The sequence below is a fragment of the Dama dama genome, chromosome 22 (genome assembly GCF_033118175.1).
Source record: "Dama dama isolate Ldn47 chromosome 22, ASM3311817v1, whole genome shotgun sequence".
Taxonomy (NCBI): Eukaryota; Metazoa; Chordata; class Mammalia; order Artiodactyla; family Cervidae; genus Dama; species Dama dama.
In genome coordinates, this window is record NC_083702.1 from 25,254,848 (window position 1) to 25,273,804 (window position 18,957).

The window sequence follows — 18,957 nt, forward strand, 5'->3', positions numbered from 1 at the left end:
ATGCGGGAGACCTGGGTTCGATCCCTGGGTCGGGAAGATCCCCTGGAGAAAGAAATGGCAACCCACTCCAGTACTCTTGCCTGGAGAATCCCCATGGACGGAGGAGCCTGCAACTGGTAGCAGATGTAGGTGGACCTAGAGGGGCCCCGGGTTTCCAGCTCCTGAGATGCTCCCGAGGAGTCCGGGAAGAACTCTTGCGTCCCAGAGACTGTGGGAAGCGTTGGGGCGGAGCCTGGAGTGAGGGGCCGTCCAGCGCTGCGAGGCGGCGGGCGGACCCAGGTGGGAGGGCCCCGCGGCTGCTGTCTCTTTACGGGTCCGCAGCCCGGAGCGCGAGTATCTCCGCTGCCGGAGGACCGCGGCGGGCGGCGCGCAGGGCCCCCGCCTCCCGCTCCCCACGCGGCCGCCGCGCCAGAGCCTCGCCCACTCCAATCCCCACCCTCACCATCCTTAACTGTTAAAGAGCAGCCGCGCCCGGCGCGTTCCTAGAGGATCCCGGGTGCAGAAGGCGGAAGGGGAGCAGGCGCAGGGGGACTGGAAAGGCAGGATGCGCCCTCCCGGAGCAACCTCGGCGCCCAGGGTCTGAGGCTGCAGCCCCAGCTCGCCATTGTGAGCCGCCGGCGGAGCCAGGCGGCGCCACCGTGCTCCCGGCTCCCCGTCCACGCCGCGATGGGGCACCTGCCCACGAGGACGCGCGGCGGCCGCCGCCTCCTCCTGCTCTGGCTCTTTGTGCTGTTCAAGGTAGGGGACCCCCTTCCCCCAGCCCCCGCGGTCCTGCCTGCGCCCGCGCTCGGGCGCCCTAGCTCTGCCGCCCGGGAGCCGCGCGCCCCGCGGGCGGGATGGCCCGGCTGCAGGCGCCGGAGCGCACGCTTTGTTGTCCTTGCCTCTGCTTGTTCCCCGCGGGCTTGAGGGATGGGGTGGAAGAACAGGGAAGTTTGCTCCCTCCAGCTTTGACCCTTTGTGCTCTTTGACCGCCTTCGGCATCTCCATCAAAGGTGGCCTCTCCGGTGGTGCTTCCTCAGACAAAATGAGGTCACTTTCCCTTCTGGTCGCTACTGCACCCCAATGCCACTTCACCTTTCTACCCTCCCCCAACGAGGTTGTGGAGTCTTTGTCTTAATTTACCTTTTGCTGGAATGGTACCCCAGGGGCTGAGCTCCCTGGCTGAAAATGGACTGCCGGAGTGGTTAGTGAGCGTGATTGTCTGACTAAGGAGTGTAAGCTTGAGCTTGGGCTCCTCTCCCCACGTTCTCCTCTCCAGCCTTTACAAAGTCTCTAGACTTTTCCTCACTGTATTCACTGAGGATGCTACCTCTAAATTTCAGTGTCAGACATCTGTATAATTAACTTTGTCGTGTCTTCTTTGGAATATCTTCCTCGGGGTTTTACTTTGGGGAATATAAACCAGACAAGGACTGCTTTAAAAGAAATCCTAGTTTGACAACTACACTGTACATAAAATTTTTAAAAGAAATTTAAGCTAGATGTCTTTGGAGAAGTGTTATGAAGTTATAAGGAAGGTAATTGTCTTCTCTTCGTGTCTTCCGGGTGCCTACTTCAGTTCTGTTATTTAGTCCTTTTTTTGGCGAAGCAAACTCAAATGTGTCGACAGGTGAGCAGGAGCTATCCTTTCAGCACCACAGCGCTATCTACCTTAGAAATGGATGAAATATTAATGGATGCAAACGTTTTCTTATCAAAGAGTCACTTCTTGCTCATACGCACCATTAATTATGAATGTCTGATAAAGAGATAGTGGAACAGAGCCAATGGATTGAGAACAGCCAGTTTTAAATATTCCATATTTTCATTTACCTTCGTGGAAAAAAGAAAAAATAGTTTTTGGGAGAAACAGCAATAGAGAGCCTCAACACGATTCCAAATTATACTTAATATGTTTTTACATTTTCTGAAGCTATGAATAATTTTTTAAATCTGATAAATAATAAGCTTGGTCATATATTTTTACTCTAAGAGTTTGCTCTCTAAGTAGACACCATAAATGTGTATGTTCTATGAACATGCACAAACTTTGAAGTTCCTATTAATATTTCTGTTTGTCATATTCTGTCATGTCTATTATGTCTATGCAACACTTGTCATGAATGCAAAGTGAGAAACTGAATAACCACACATTTTACTAAGTAACAGCTAGGACTGGCACATGACATCTGATCCAAATTGAACCTTTGGCAGTATCTCAGGTTTTTATTTGAATGCTTTATGCTGAGCAAGAATTTCAGAAATGGTCAAATGATGATTTTGGGAGTGGAGGAAGAGTTCCATAAATAAAATGGAAAAATTTGTGGCAGAAATTCTAATCAGAAATTTGATATTGGAATTAGAAATTGCAGTCAGTGATGGAATAGACTCTAATAGATGTTCACCCAGTTCCACATAATAAATGTTTTCCTGCACATTTGTAGTTTAGTGTAACTTATGATGGTAAGTACATTAATAAAGCTTGCCATTTAATAAATACAGTCATGGGACAAATGATCTTGTAAAGAAAATCATTACTTTATATTTCATGTAAATGCAGCATTTTATGTCTCCTGAGTATAAAGTATAACAGAGAAAGGATATAGATATATGAAAGTGTTAGTCACTTAGTTGTGTCCAACTCATCGCAACCCCATGGACTGTAGCCTGCCAGGCTCCTCTGTCCCTGGGATTTCCCAGGCAAGAATACTGGAGAGGGTAGCCGTTCCCTTCCCTATATGTCTGTGTATATATACATATGCATATGTTCATATATATATATATATATATATATACTGAATACCCACTATGTACCAGTCAGTCTTCTAGGTATTTTGCATATGCTATTTCATTCACTTATTTTGTTACAATTGACAAGAAAGTGGTTAACCAGGCACTGAAATAATGCATTTACATTTTGGAAATAGTATATTTCACAGTAAATTTGGTTCACAGCATAATCTTTCCACAATTTGGAGATGCTTTTGCATTCAAGCTCCTGAATAAATACCAGTCAAACAGTCCACTGGAAGCTATCACAATATTGTTAATTGGCCATATTCCAACATAAAGTAAAAGTTTAGTAGAAAATAATTTAAAAAATTTTAAAAAGGAAACATAGCTTTCCATTATTAAATGCCAAGTTGTTGGTTGAATCTCAGTGATGAAATCTAAAAAGGTTTGTCTGTGTTGAGTCAGAACGAACCCATTTCCCTATATGATTGACTATAACCAATTTCATTGCTGTAGCCTCAAGATGCCTGGCTAAGGAAGCCTTTGTGCATTGTTCTCTGTTCATGGTTTAGTGATGGACACATTTAATCAGACATGTCCAATTGTTTAAATCACCCACTTTATGTTATGAGGTTAATGTCTGCATAATTGATGTTTCCTAAGCACAATGTTGGTTATGAGGCTTTCTACTTTCATATAAATAGTGGCGGTATATATAAAAATAGAAAATAAAAGAACTCTGTTATCAAATGTACTGGGAGCCTTTCAAACTCACTTGAGCTTCCCAGGTGGCCCAGTGGTACAGAATGTGCTGCCGATCGATGCAGGAGATGCGGCTTCTATCCCTGGGTCAGGAAGATGCCCTGGAGAAGGAAATGGTAACCCACTCCAGTATTCTTGCCTGGAAAAATTCCACAGAGAGAGGAGCCTGATGGGCTTCCATCTGTGGGGTCACAAAGACTCTGACATGACTGCGCATGCGCGCACACACCAGTCTCAAAGTGTTCTGCCCATGCGGTGCTGTGCTTAGTCGCTCAGTCATGTCCGGCACTTGGTGACCCCATGGACTGTAGCCCGCCAGGCTCCTCAGCCCATGAGATTCTCCAGGCAAGAATATTGGAGTGGGTTGCCATGCCCTCCTCCAGGGGAATCTTCCCAACACCGGGATCAAACCCAGGTCTCCCGCATTGCAAGGTGGTTTCTTTATCATCTGAACCACCAGGAAAGGCCAAGCATACTGCAGTGGGTAGCCTATCCCTTCTCCAGGGATCTTCCCTACCCAGTAATTGAACCAGGGTCTCCTGCATTGCAGGGGGATTCTTTATCAGCTGAGCTACCAGAGAAGCCAGTTCTACCCATGTGTAAACGTAAATGGAGTAGTGTTAATATTTATCTGGTGATTCCCCCTTTCTGTACATCTTCCCATAATTTCAGGGGAAACAATGTAATTTCTCTCACCTAGCCTATCTTTACTAAACCTCTCCTTGAAAATTACTTCCTATATCATTTCACTCGACATCAGTATTTCCTCAATGAAGATGTAAATTGTGGAATATGACATCATAGGAATTAAAATTCTGCCTTCCCTGAAATGGTTCCCATTAGTGGTCAACTGGAAGGTTTCCCTAAAGTCCTAGGCTTGGCATGAATCCTTCTTTCTTTCTGAACCTCCTCTCTATATTTCCTTCCATCTCTGCCCTTACTTGATATATAATCGAGGAACATTAAATTTGAAAGGGCTTCAATTACGTTTTCTGAAAGAGGTTTATGTTTAATTCTATAAAGCGTGAGTGTTATCATGCTGACCATAGTATTTATTCAGGAGAAATAGCCACTTTCCAAGGTTTATCTGTCTTTTTCCACTTCCTTTCCCCTGCTCCTCTCTTTTGATGTGGATCATTTTAAAAGTCTTTACTGAATTTGTTACAATATTGCTTCTGTTTTATGTTCTGGGTTTTTCTGGCCATGAGGCATGTGAGATCTCAGCGTCTCAACCAGGGATGGAATCCTCACTCCCTCCACTGGAAGACACAGTCTTAACCACTGGACTGGCAGGGAAGTCCCTTATCTTTCTTATTCTCCCTAATTCTCTTCACCACCTCCATTTCTCTCCCTCTTCCCCCGCTCACCTGCCCACCCCACACACATACAGGCACAGACACACAGAAGAATCTTCACTTTCCTTTTTGAGGTTTTACATTCACATTCTATATCACACAATGTTGGCAGTTGAACGACAATCTTTTCATCTTTCTGAAGCAGCTTATACCATTCTCCTTGCAGTGAAGTTTGCTGCCATTAATTTCTTTGTCAATTGACTTCCTTGGCAAATGTTGTTGCCAACCTATTAGAGAAACTCTCTTACATGTGACATCCCTAGTAAATTGGAGAAGGTTCACTGGGCTGGACTTCTACAGGGAACTGGGTGATAATCCTTCCCAACGTGAGCATCTGTTTGCTTCTGTTCTTTGCTATGTGAAAGATTGTTGCTCTGTGAAAGTATAAAAAATTCACATTTACCTGTTTCTCATTTTGGCTCATAAGAAAATATGTGTCTGTATGAATAAATAATTTAAAACAAGGGGAGTTTTACTTTATTTTTTAAATGTATTGCTATTTCTAGTATTTAAATATCCAGTTTACAGGTATTTGAATTTATAAGTACATTGATTCTTTTGTCTTATAAACATAATTTTGACTTGAGTCTTTAGTGTTTCCAAGGGATCTTGGTGTTGGATAGAGTTAGTACATCTGAGTAAACCATTGTGATTGGCAGCAGCTTAGCACAGTAGAATGCCTCACAGCTGTGACCACAGATATTTATTTTTCATTTTCTTCATAATATAATGCCTTCAGTTACACAGTTCCAGTGGTGTTGTATTTTCAGAAGTATAGCATAGTACAGTGATGAGCTTTACTGGAAAAGGAGCAGTATGTTCATTTAGTTACTCCAAATACATTGTAAATGTTTGTGAAATAAAGGCATGTCTATTGTAAATTTTTGGCTTCCCTTGTGGCTCAGCTGGTAAAGAATCCACCTGCAATGTGGGAGGCCTGGGTTTGATTCCTAGGTTGGAAAGATCTCCTGGAGAAGGGAAAGGCTACCCACTCCAGTATTCTAGGCAAGAGTTGAATACGACTGAGTGACTTTCACTTCCACTTTCATTGTAAATTTTTGCCTTCTATTGTGCCTAGAATGCAGTGTTAGGCATATGATAGAAGTTTAATAAACAGGATTTAAATTTTTGGCATTGTATAAGTAGTTTTTGACAGAGATGTGGTAAGTATCAGTAAATCTGACTTGTGAACTCATCTTTAAGGAAAACATGAGGAAATTAGCACTGTGGGAATGAAATCATTATAGTTACAATGCAATCATTATACCAAAAATAATAAAATATTACCCATCCCTTATATTAAGAACTTATAAAAGTCTTAAATCAAAATACCCACATGGTCAGTTCAGTTCAGTCACTCAGTCACATTGGACTCTTTGTGATCCCATGGACTGCAACACACTAGGTTTCCCTGTCCATCCCCAACACCTGGAGCCTACTCAAACTCATGTCCATCGAGTTGCTGATGCCATCCAACCATCTCATTCTCTGTCATTCCCTTCTCCTGCCTTCAGTTTTTCCCAGCATCAGCGTCTTTTCCAATGAGTCAGTTCTTCACATCAGGTGGCCAAAGTATTGGAGTTTCAGCTTCAGCATCAGTTCTTCTAATGAATATTCAAGACTGATTTCCTTTAGGATGGACTGGTTGGATCTCCTTGCAGTCCAAGGGACTCTCAAGAGTCTTCTCCGACACAATTCAAAAGCACCAATTCTTTGGTGCTCAGCTTTCTCTGTGGTCCAACTCTCACATCCATACACGACTACTGGAAAAACCATAACTTTGATTAGACGGACCTTTGTTGGCAAAGGAAATACCCATATGGTATTTCCCTCCAAAATAATACTTTGGATTACTCATTTATTCATCACTGTTACCTCAACTGCTATTAACTGTCATCAGTTAAAAGTGTGTGTTGAGAACTTCCCTGGTGGCCTGGTGTTTGGGAGTCCACCTGCCAATGCAGGCGATGTGGGTTCAATCCCTGGTCTGGGAGAATTCCACCTGTTGGGAGGCAATTAAGCCCATGTGCCACAACTACTGAAGCCCATGCTCACAGCAACTAGATAAAGTCTGCATCAGCAACAGAAACCCAATGCAGCAAAAAATAAATAATATGTTTAAAATATAATATAGTTTGTACAAGTTTGAGTTAAAATACTAGGAGGAATAACTTTCCTTACCTTTATATATGACCTACAACTCCAGCCAATATGCAAATATACAGGTGGTATTTTTGCTTCCTCTTCCATATCATCCTTCTTCTGTGACCAGTGCCAACTGGAACTGACAAAGATTTCTGCATTCTTCTATTATAAATCCCTCTGATTTTTTACCATAACTTTGCTTTTAGGAGACGAGGCCTTTTCTACAACCTGGTCTTAGTCGTATCTATGGTAATGTTCAATCCAGGGGCATAACCCAATGCAATGCCTTAAAGAACTCTTCTCTGGTGCTCTTAGAGACACATTGGTGTCAGCTCCTTCTGCTTAAATAAATATGTGGGAGACCTCCTTGTGCACTTATGTCATTGACTTGAGGAGTTAAAACAGGTTAACATGGCACCAGTAGAATGGAGGGTAAATGGGGTAGGACAAAGCTAGAGACCGAACACGAAGTCTCTTGTCCTCTTCTCTTCTGGTGCTGTTGGTTCCAGCAGGTTCCATATTGTTTCTATCAATGATTCAGAAGAGTATCAGAAGAGGTATTCTTGAACACCTCTTATGTAATCTGTCATCACTAATTACTCCTAATTAATGAGCTTGTCCTTTCCTAAGCTTGTTCTTCGTCTCTAGAGTGCTGATTTCTAGTTTTCATTTTCCTCTGAACATAGTGCCTTCCAATTTATTTCTATAAGTAGAACCGAATCTTATCTCTGTGTCGGAAAATCATCCTCAACTCATTCATTCAGAATCTAATTCTCCAGTAAAATATGTCTCTTTTCCCTAGGCATTCTAATTATCTGAAAGGTCAATTCCTCTTACTTCTAAATATGCTAAAATCACCAAACAAACAAGAGGATGTTTGAAACAAGGTTGTAGAGATTTCTGGATAGAGCAGTTTCCCCCTCTTTTTTGTCAAGAAATTGAGATGAGAGAGAGAAATGATATATACTTGAAAAAATCTTTCAGAAACAGAGAATCAGAATTGAAACTAGGACTCTTGAGTTCAAGGGCTGTGTTACAAATTATAAGTATGCATGGTAATTTCTGTAAGAAAATGAAGATAGGGAAAATTAGGGAATCAAAAGAAAAAGGTTTGATGAAAACAGTATATTGCCAACCTTCTATCTATATGTAAACGTGTTTCTTCTTGAATACTCTTCATTTGTTTGGTTTCCCACTCTTCCTAAATAGGAATACTGTGCAGTTCATTTTTCTAACAAGACCGTTTCTCTCATAAAGCAAATTAAAACCAGATGAACCTGGTCATTTCGTACCTTTACTAGCAAATAAAAATAATAGGGATGTGATTTATCTACAATGTAGAGGTACAAAATCAGAACTATATTTTGTAACACTAATGTATATGTGATTTAAATTATGAACATTTCTCTTGTTTTGTATCATCTCATTTAACTGTTATTTAGAAAGCTGAGACTTCTGTTGCTGTTTTTCAGACCCACTGTTCTGAAAAGCAGGTAGCATTTAGGAAAATACAAATTTATATGCATGGAAATCAAGGGATGGAAGTCAGTTTAAGGAGATTCCTATATGCTGTGCCAGAATATAGAGTCTTTATTGTCTAGGTGAAGAAGATTATTGAAGGGTTTAATCAAAACTGAATGGAATAAGATTTGCATTTTTGATAGAGCCTTTGGCTATAGGAAAGGCTTTCTCAGAGGTATACCAGATCTGGAAGCAGTTAAACTGCTAGGAGGTTATTGTAATGATCCAATTAAGAGATATAATACAAACCTTGACACCAGGGTGATGGGAAAAGGGACCAAAGGAAGAGAGGTGGTGTTCAAAATAGCTAAATTGACAAGACTAGTTACATGTGGGAAATTAGAGAAAGAGGAGTCCAAGCTCTTTTCCAAGTAACTGATACCTTTGCCTGAAATGTTGCTACTATTATGATACCAAGTGGGCTGGTGGTGTCCATTCTCCTCCAGATCAGCATACCCCTTTCTCCACCCACAGTGCCAGGGAGCTCCCCTATAAAGTCTGCTTCTTCAGGTCCCCTTGCCCTTTGGCCTATAGTGAGTTTGACTAATAGGAAGCATCAGAGTCCTTATTCCCCCAGCATCCACCTTGGCTGGACCCTGATAGGCAGTAGATTCAGTCTCTCTTCCAATCTTGTAGTCAGCCTCTCTATTAAGGCCACGTTCTGGCCAAGTTCCAGAAACAGCTTCTTGGTCCCTGTAGGATAATAGCTTCTCACTGCTACTTCTCCCTGGGTACTTTAACATCCCTATTTAGTATCATTATTTCTGCTCCACACTTTAATTAACAGTCTCTTGATTAAACTCTCTGAAGTTTCTCCTGCCTGCACTGCTGGGACCTCTATTGCTATAGTGCATGATGAGGTTAGTAGAGGGCCTCTTGAGTTTGACATGCCTAAAAAAGCAGATACTTAGAGATGAGTCTGGTCTGGGGAAAGGGCAGACCTGAGGTTGTGAATGGGGATGTTTCAGCAGAGGGCAAAGGAGAGAAGGGCAACAGGCCAGGGTGGGACCTTGAGGAGCACTAACATTTAATAAGGAACCTTGGAAGGTGAAGAAGGAATAGCCAGAGAGGTATAAGAATCAAGGAACCCAAGGTCTGGTTTCAAGTGGGAATGATTGGCCAACAGCGTCAAAGACAACAGAATGGTCCTGTAAACTAAGGTCAGGAAAATCTTTGGATTGGGAAATAGATAGTCTGTTGGTTTCTTAGAGCTTGGGAAAGGTGGCATGCTTCTGGGAGTTGCAGAGTTAAGAACTGGCCTTTTGTTTGTTAGGATAAGCATCTACATCCCTGTCTGTATTTATACTTTGCAAATAAGATGTAGAGAAAAAAATGTATGGGCACCAAAGGGGAAAGGAGGGAGTGGTAGGATTGATTGGGAGACTGGGATTGACATATATACATAGTTGATACTATGTGTAAAATATATAATTAGTGAGATCCTACTGTAGAGCATGGGGAACTCTCCTCTGTGCTCCATGTGACCTAAATGGGAAGGAAACTCACAAGAGGGGATATATGTAAACACAGCTGATTTGTATTGCTGTCCAGGAGAAACTAATGCACTCCGATAAAAATTAGTAAAAAAAAAAAAAAAGTAAATAAATTACCACTTTAACAAGAAAAAAAAAAAAAAAAGAGAGAGAGAGAGAGATTGTTGGGCCAGAGAGACCTGATTTCAATCGCAACTCTCTAGGTTGTTCCTCTTACCAGCAGCAGGATGTGGGGGAAATGATTTCTCTTCTCTGGGGTTCCTATGGTGATTGGCTATATTTATCTCAGAGGATTACTGTCAGGAATAATTGGGATAATGACCATAAAATATCTTAAAGAGTGCCTAGAATACAGAAAGCACTTAATAAATGTTGTGTCTAAAAACAAAAATAGAAAGAAACAGGATAATAAAAATAACCAAACGAAAATCAAAGAAGACGAACAGTTAAAAGTGCATCTAAAGCAGCATCTTCCCAAATGTACCCCATGGAACACTAGGGACTTGAAATATTAACAGGTGTTGTTAAAAATAAACACTTCTGTGCAGACTTGAATTTGGGAAGTAATCTGTTTATTAATGACTTTGTTTTAAACTAGTATAAATTAATTTATTATTTTTTGTACCAGGATTTCTTGGAAAGTTTACTATGTTAATATTCATTGTGTTTCCAGAAGGAAGACATAGGGTGTAACGTTTTCCAACTTTGACTGCAGAATTCTGTTTTTAAAAATGATTCATGTGTATGTATGTTAGTTGCTCAGTTATGTTCAACTTTTTGTGACCCCATTGATTGTAGCCCGCAAGGCTTCTCTGTCCATGGGGATTCTCCAGGCAAGAATACTGGAGTGGGTATCTATTCCCTTCTCTAGGGGATCTTCCCAACACAGGGATTGAAGCTGGGTCTCCTGCATTACAGGTGGATTCTTTACCATCTGAGCCACCAGGGAAACCACAAAATGATTCACTGGAATAGTGAATACACCATAAAATACGGAAAACGTGTACATTTTTTCCTTCAAGAGAGCTGAACATTAGTCCTTGGAAAGAAAGCAGGGAATAGTTGCTCTCCTTCATGCAAATTCTTCAGATTCTGAAATTTAGACTATGATAAATCTTACCTCTATGCTTTCCCTATCATTAGGATTATTTTCCTTTTTAATAAAGAAAGACGTAAGGAAAAAAACGTGTATAAGCGTATTATTACTTAAGGTGTTCAGTTCAGTTCAGTTGCTCAGTCGTGTCCGACTCTTTGCGACCCCATGAATCGCAGCACGCCAGGCCTCCCTGTCCATCACCAACTCCCGGAGTTTACTGAAACTCATGTCCATCATGGAAATAGTGACTACACCTTAAGAAACAATATGCTTGTACACTAAGACACTTTTTTCTTTGTCTCTCTTTTTTATGAGGAAAGTAACCCTAATGATAGAAAAAACATAACAGTAAGATCAATCATAATCTAAATCTCAGACTGAAGAATTTGCATGAAGGAGAGCAACTATTCCCTGCTTTCTTTCCAAAGAACTGGTATTCAGCTCTCTTGGAAGAAAAAAAGTGCATATTTTCCTTATTTTATGGGTTATGCTAACTCTGGGTTTGGTAACTGTACATACAAACATTTCTTTGGTCTTTGTTAAAAGGATGGAAAATTAATTTTAACATTATTTTTCAAATATCATTGTCTTAATATATGACTTGACTTAGAACAATGCATTTTGTTCAGTATATTTCATTGAATCTAAAACTCTACTTTTCAAAGTTCATGTAATTCGGTGCTTAAGCTACCACTCATCTAATATGCCTGCCAGTTGGCCATCAATGGAAGAATTGCCGTCAGCTGAGAGGTAACCGTTCCACCTTGGGGCAGTCATTTCGTTGTTTGGTTTGGTGTTGAGGTAAGCTGGCTCTGGCTGTGTCTTTCACATTATTATTCCTATCCCTGTCTTATTTTAGTATGGCACTATGTTGTGACTCTTCCTGCTTTCTTGAATGTTAGGAACAATTGCTTACCAACAGACTTGTCAGGCTATGAAGATAATATGTGAGAAGCTTGTCATCGCTCTGTCCTGTCTTCAGCCCTCCATCATACCACTTTAAGCTGTTTACAGCAGCCCAGAATTTCTGCCTATTGCCATTCTTCTCTTTCATGGCCATAATAGCCATTCGGGCAAAAGACAATTCTCTTTCTTCTCAAGTTCCATGATGAACCATCAAGAGCACCCATCTCTGCTCAAAGAAAATTCCTCAACATGTTTTTCCCAAGCAGCCAATCTAAAATCACCCCATCACTCCAAAATATTACCACTTTTATGGAGGTTTACTTTCTTAAGAGAAGGTATTACTCACTCCATGACATTATACCAGCTCTTTATTATGACTTAATTCCTCTACTGGAATGTTTGTAGGTTCCACGAAGGCAACATCTTTATTTTTTTTTTTTTTCTCACTGTTGTATCTCCAGCTGTTGGAAGGGTACCTAGTCCAGGGTAGACGCTCAGTCAAATATTTGTTGAATATATGAATGAACATTGGATGAATACATGGAGTCAGAAAGGTCAAACAGGAGTTAAGGGACAGGCTTGAGACAGAGGAAGAGCAGGTTGTAAGCAGGTGCAAGTTCGGGGAACCGAGCCAATACACAGTGAGATGAACCAGGAGGAAGAGTCCATCAGGCAGGCAGTGCTGAGCAAGGCTCCAGGAGACAGTGGAGTCAGAACAGGGAGATAATCTTGAAATACTATTTTATCGGTCTTGTGGAAGAAGCAGAGGTTTTATTAACACAGTGAAAATGAAGTCTTTTGGACATCAAGATAAGCTTCTTCATACGTTTCCCCCCCTTGCTATTGTATTGTCAGAATAAAGTACTGACAAATGATGTATGTTCAAGCAATGGATGCGTTCCCCTCTGTGGCAAATTCTCATCTGTAGTGAAGTAAAATCGCAGCCTTTCTGATCACTTATTCTCTATTTTATTCACTGACTGCATACAATTTACTTTAATTTCTAAGCAAAGTGGTTTTGGTGTTTTTCAAATACAAAAATGTGTTCTCTGTTCTACAATTTGAGAATATCAAAAGTAAAAATAATTTTTAAAATAGAACTTTTTCTTTATTTTTCTCTCACCATGCATATTAATGTGCTCAGAATGACTGTAGACCACTAAAGACATTTTCAAAAACTCACATGACTGATTGAAACTCAGATGATTATTATTTTCTGTTGATAATTGAAAGCTATGATTCCCTTTATTCCTTAAAATAATATATATATTTTATTTTTAAATGTATATTAGTAACTCCTAGAAATTTTTTAATGGATTTTAGATAATGAATATCTTCTCTTGTATAAGATTCCAATAGGTCATTTTATATAGAAACAAATGGTAATTTTTGTATTCAATTGAATACTAGATAATAAATATTTTATTGTCCAAACATGGACAGTGCATTAAATAGTCTGATTGAATTAGTGTTGTAGTCATTAAAATGTTAGTACATATACACCAATCTTGACAATCTGGATTGTCAAGATTTTCAAATGACTAAAGGAGATCAGTCCAGGGTGTTCATTGGACGGACTGATGCTGAAACTGAAACTCCAATACTTTGGCCACCTCACGCGAAGAGTTGGTTCATTGGAAAAGACCCTGATGCTGGGAGGGATTGGGGGCAGGAGGAGAAGGGGACGACAGAGGATGAGATGGCTGGATGGCATCACCGACTCGCTGGAATGAGTTTGAGTAAACTCCAGGAATTGGTGAGGGACAGGGAGGCCTGGCGTGCTGCGATTCATGGGGTCGCAAAGAGTCGGACACGACTGAGCGACTGAACTGAACTGAACTGAAATGAAAATATAAAACTGTATGCATAAAACAAATGCTATTTTTACTTATGCTATTTTGCTAGAGAATTGAAAGGTATTACATTGTCTTGTAATATACTACATTTTATCCACAGCCTACTCCTGTATTGGTAAAGAGTGGAATTTTGAGTTACTTGCAATTACTTTTCTCTATGACTTTAATTTTCTTTTTGTTTGTTGATAATTCAATATCTTCTCAAGAGCTGAAAACAGAGGAAAATTGTGATCAGATAACTTGTACACTCACATAAATGGCTTAAAAAGGATTTTCCCCATCCATGGATTTATGATAAGGAGAAATGCATGTGGAGAGTATGAAAATAATATTAATAATTCTATGATTAATAGATTTTTTTTAAAGATTTGTGCTTTATTTTTTTTAACTGAAATCTACAGTTATTTATTTACTTGTTTATTTGTTTTGGCTACCCCTGGTGGCATGTGGAATCTTAGTTCCCTGACTAGGGATAGAACCTGTGCCCCTCTGCAATGGAAGAATGGAATCTTAACCACTGGACCTCCAGAGAAGTCCAGATAAATTATTATTTTTTAAAGTTTGATGGTTTTCTTTCTTTTTTTTTTTAGTATCAAAGAAAAATTTCTAGAAATCTCTAAGAACACAATTATATGAGTCTCTTTCTGTCTCTGTGTGGTGCCTCAGAATTTAGCTAATTGTCATACGTCATGCTTTCCTATTGAAGTCAACTTGGTGGTCGAGAAAATAGATATTCTAGTAATATTGCTTTGGGATGTCTGTTTACTTTGATGTTGTGCTGAAGACTAAAGTGTAATCCTAAACATGGAGTGTTCTTGACAAACACCACAAAGTAGTAAGCACCATTTTTACAATAAGGGTTGACAGCATTACCATAAGAAATCCTTTATTACTTGGATGTACTAAAAACCCCTAGATTTTATCTAGGGAGAAAAATTGACTTCTAAATTTTCTGAATGTTAAGTGGATTAATAAGGTGAATAATAAAAAGCCAAGGGAATTGTATAATGTCTGTAATGTATTATTAAACAGTGAGTCATGTGGTTCTCCCTTAAAGGATTTTAGAAAAAGCTGGCTTATTATAGAGTTGTTTACATATAAATATAGAGATATTAGATGTGGCCAAGTTAATTTTGCATCATCATGGGGACTTTCTTCCACAGTTTCCCCTAACTAAATTATACTTTTTAATTAGTCCTTCAGAAATAACTATAGGCCTCACTCAAAATGGATAGGTACTTGGGATTTATGATATGAAGATTCTGGTATTATCAAAACTGTGCAAAAATGATTGCAAGAACTTACATTTAAGTACTATGGACTTAATCCTGAAAAGTTAGCTTATCAGTTCTTGTTCTTGTTCAGTTGCTAGGTCGTGTATGACTCTTTGTGACCCCATGGACTACAGCACGCCACGCTTCCCTGTCCTTCACTATCTCCTGGAGCTTGCTCAAACTCATGTGCATTGAATTGGTGATGCCATCCAACCATCTCATCCTCTGTCACCTCTTTCTCCTCCTGCCCTCAGTCTTTCCTAGCATAGAAGTCTTTTCCAATAAGTTGGCTCTTATCGAGTGGCCAAAGTATCGGAGGTTCAGCTTCAATATCAGTCTTTCCAATGACAGTTTTACCTAATTAAAAAGAAGTCCCTTATCAACTGCTTCTTTTTAATTAGGTAAAACTTAAATCTGCAAAAATAAGCCCCCTGCCTTTAGACGTGTTCCAGCTTCCTTCCTTGAATTTATTTTTTTTTGTTTATGTGCACCTGACAAAAGACAACTGTATTTTTAATTCTTTTCTGCATCTGATTGTTGCCACATCTTTTTGTTTCTTTTTTGAAGGCTAGTTGGAACTCTAATGAGACTCTTTCATTGAAATTCTTGTTGCTGTGTTGAGGGCTTCAATTAGCCTTTTTTTTTTTTTAACCATGTGATTTCTTGTGGTTCTGAAGTAGGGAGTTCTTAATTTGAAGTAAGTCTGAATCAGGCATGCATCACCAAACACAAGAATTTTCTAAAATGGATTAAAAATTTGAGAACTAATACATGTTCATTGTGGAAAATATATAAAATACAAGCAGCAGAAAGGGAAGAAAGTTGTCATTCCTACACATTCAATTCTAAAATAACTACCATCTGGGGATATATCATTCCAATTTTTTTTCCCATGTCTGTGTAGCTGAGTGGGTAACTAAAAAAAAAAAAAAAGCATCAAATTGTCCTACTATTTTAGCATGCTCTTTTCGCTTGAATGTATTATGATAATTTTTTCAAGACCTGAGTGTTTTCAGTTCTCTTCAATTTATGAATTAAGCCACGGGTCTGAGGGTCAATTATATTCAAGTCCCTGTTGTGTTTGCACCAGTGAAGGACGTGGATGATCATACATATTGATTATGACCATGAACTGCTGGGGATCATCACCTATATGTGTGCCTTCCATTAGCATGATTAGCTCAGAATTAGACACAGAAAAACTCCAGAGGCTATGTTGACAGGCATTTATTTTCTATTTCTCCATAGATAAATATCATGCATAAAAAAACTTAAGAATAGGGACTTCCCTGGCAGTCTATTGAAGACATCACCTTCCAATGCAGGGGGTGTGGGTTTGATCCCGAGTTGAGGAGTTAAGATCCCAAATGCCTCAGGGGCCAAAAAAGATAAACCATGAAACAGAAACAACATTGCAACAAGTTCAATAAAGACTTTTTTAAAAAACTTAAGAGTATAGGCTCAGTCCTAAAGAAAATCATCCCTGAATGCTCATTGGAATGACTCTTGCTGAAGCTCCAATACTTTGGCCACCTGTTGGGAGGAGCGGACTCATTGGAAAAGACCCTGATGCTGGGAAAGATTGAGGGCAGGAGGAGAAGTGGGTGACAGAGGTTGGATGGCGTCATCGGCTCAGTGGACATGAGTTTGAGCAAACTCTGGGAAATAGTGAAGGATAGGGATGCCTGGCATGATTTAGTTCATGGGGTTGCAGAGTTGGACATGGCTTACTGACTGGTCAATAACAACAATACAACAATAAGCTCTGTGGTCAAAAAGATACAGGGTTGAATTTTGGCTCTGCTCTTCTAGCTGTGTGTCATCTGATGGTGTACTGACTTTGTACTGACTTCTTCATTGAAGACGCAGATTACAGTGACTACCCAAATCATTATTTTTTCCAGTGTATTGAATGTGCATTGAATTGCACATTCTGCCAGTCTGCCATCTTCTCCACCACCTGCCATCTTTTGAGGAAAACGCCTTTTTGATTTGATTTTTATGGTTGGAAATGGTCCTCCTTGGCCTTAATGTCCTGGACAGAGTGATCAGTCGAGGGGTGAATCCTGACCTGAGCTAAACCCAATGAGAACTACACCCCACCACTGTCTTTGAGATTGGCATGCGATCTAAGCCAAATCTATCAGAATCTATCCCTGTAATTACTTCCAAGCTGGCAATGGTTGGAAAGAATATGCTTCAGCTGTGACATGAGCTAAGACACAGGAGCTAAAACAAGAGCCTGAAAGCTATCCCCAGTAAAGCTGATTCATAAGAAGAAACATTTTCTAGCAGAGAAGGAGGAGGTAGAAGCAATGGAGGGGCTTCCCTGGTGGCTCAGTTGTAAAGAACCCACCTGCAAACACAGGAGCCATGGGTTCGATCCCTGGGTCCAGAAGATCCCCTGGAGAAGGAAATGACAATCTACTCCAGTATTCTTGCCTGGGAAATCCCATGGACAGAGGAGTCTTCCATGGGGTTGCAAACTGTTGGACACAACTTAGCAACTAAAAACAAGAGCAGAAACAGTAGAGGCTTCAGCAAGACTATCTTTCATTGCACAAAGACTATCTCACTTCTCAGACTCTAGCATCACTCCACAGCAGTCTACAAAAATGCAGTTCTATCTCAGTCAAGCAGGCACAGCAATGCTTGGAATCTTTAAGAAATCTGAATCTTGTATACGTAAAGCTAAGACATTATAAATCAACTATACCTCCATTTAAAAAAAAGAACTGTGAATCAGAGTTGGTATGATACAATTTATCATACCAACTGGGGCCCTTCCAAGACTGAAAGGGATCATTATGCCAGGACAGCAGACATAAATCGGCCTGTTCTGTCCTGGAAAAGCAGGACAGATGGTTACTCCTTCCTGAATGTACTAACAGACATGTTTGATGCAGTATGGAGTCACTAGCTCCTCGCCCATGTCATCCATCTCTGAAAACTTCTGTTCTAAACAAGACAAGTTGGCCATGTAAGTGGAATTGTAATTATCTTTGTCAAAAAACTAAAGCTGGTATAGGAATGTTTATACTAGCTTAGTTTGTACTAGCCAGACACTGCAGATAACCAAAATGACCTTCAATAAGTGAATGGTTAAACAAACAGTGGTGTTTCTGGTACCATGTGATATTATTGCTCAGCAACAAAAAAGAATAAATTATTGAAACCCACAGGAACTTGAATGAACCACAAGGAAATTATGCTGACTGAAAAAAACCATTTTCAAAATGTTGCAAAATGTATAATTTCATTTATGTGAAAGTGTTAGTCACTCAGTCGTGTCCAACTCTGGGACCACATGGACTGTAGCCCACCAGGCTCCTCTGTCCATGGGATTCTCCAGGCGAGAATACTGGAGTGGGTTGCCATTCCCTTCTCTAGGGTATCTTCTCAACCCAGGGATCAAACCCAGGTCACCCACATTGCAGGCAGGTTCTTTACAATCTGAACCACCAGAGAAGCCCTTCGTTTATACAGCACCCTAGAAACAACAAAATTATGGAGACGGAGAACAAATTGCTGGTTTCCAAGGATTAGGGATTAAGTGGGGCAGAGGAGGAAGTGTACATGACTATGAAGGTATAACATGAAAGAGGCTTATGATAAGTGAACCGTTGTGTATCTTGATCATTGTGATAGTCATATGAAGTTATACATGTGGTCAAAGTGTGTAGAACTACACATACACACACAGATGAGCACATTATCATTTGTGGAGTCTTAGTAAATTCTATGGATTTTACCAATGTCAATCTCTTAGTTTGGGTATTTCCTTGTTTTTGGATATTTTCTTGTTTTGGTATGTAAAATATCAACCTTGGAGGAGCC

The 18,957-nt window shown here is 40.1% G+C and overlaps 1 protein-coding gene across 1 annotated transcript in view; it reads left to right on the forward strand.

Annotated features, from left to right (window-relative positions):
• The first annotated feature begins 559 nt into the window (after positions 1–559).
• The window catches only part of PTPRO (protein tyrosine phosphatase receptor type O), a 255,206-nt gene continuing 236,808 nt past the window's right edge, over positions 560–18,957 (forward strand). Inside the window, exon 1 of the mRNA XM_061125072.1 lies at positions 560–738. Within this exon, the coding sequence (XP_060981055.1) occupies positions 667–738 (72 nt within the window). The 5' untranslated portion in view covers positions 560–666. The remainder of the gene's footprint in view (positions 739–18,957) is intronic.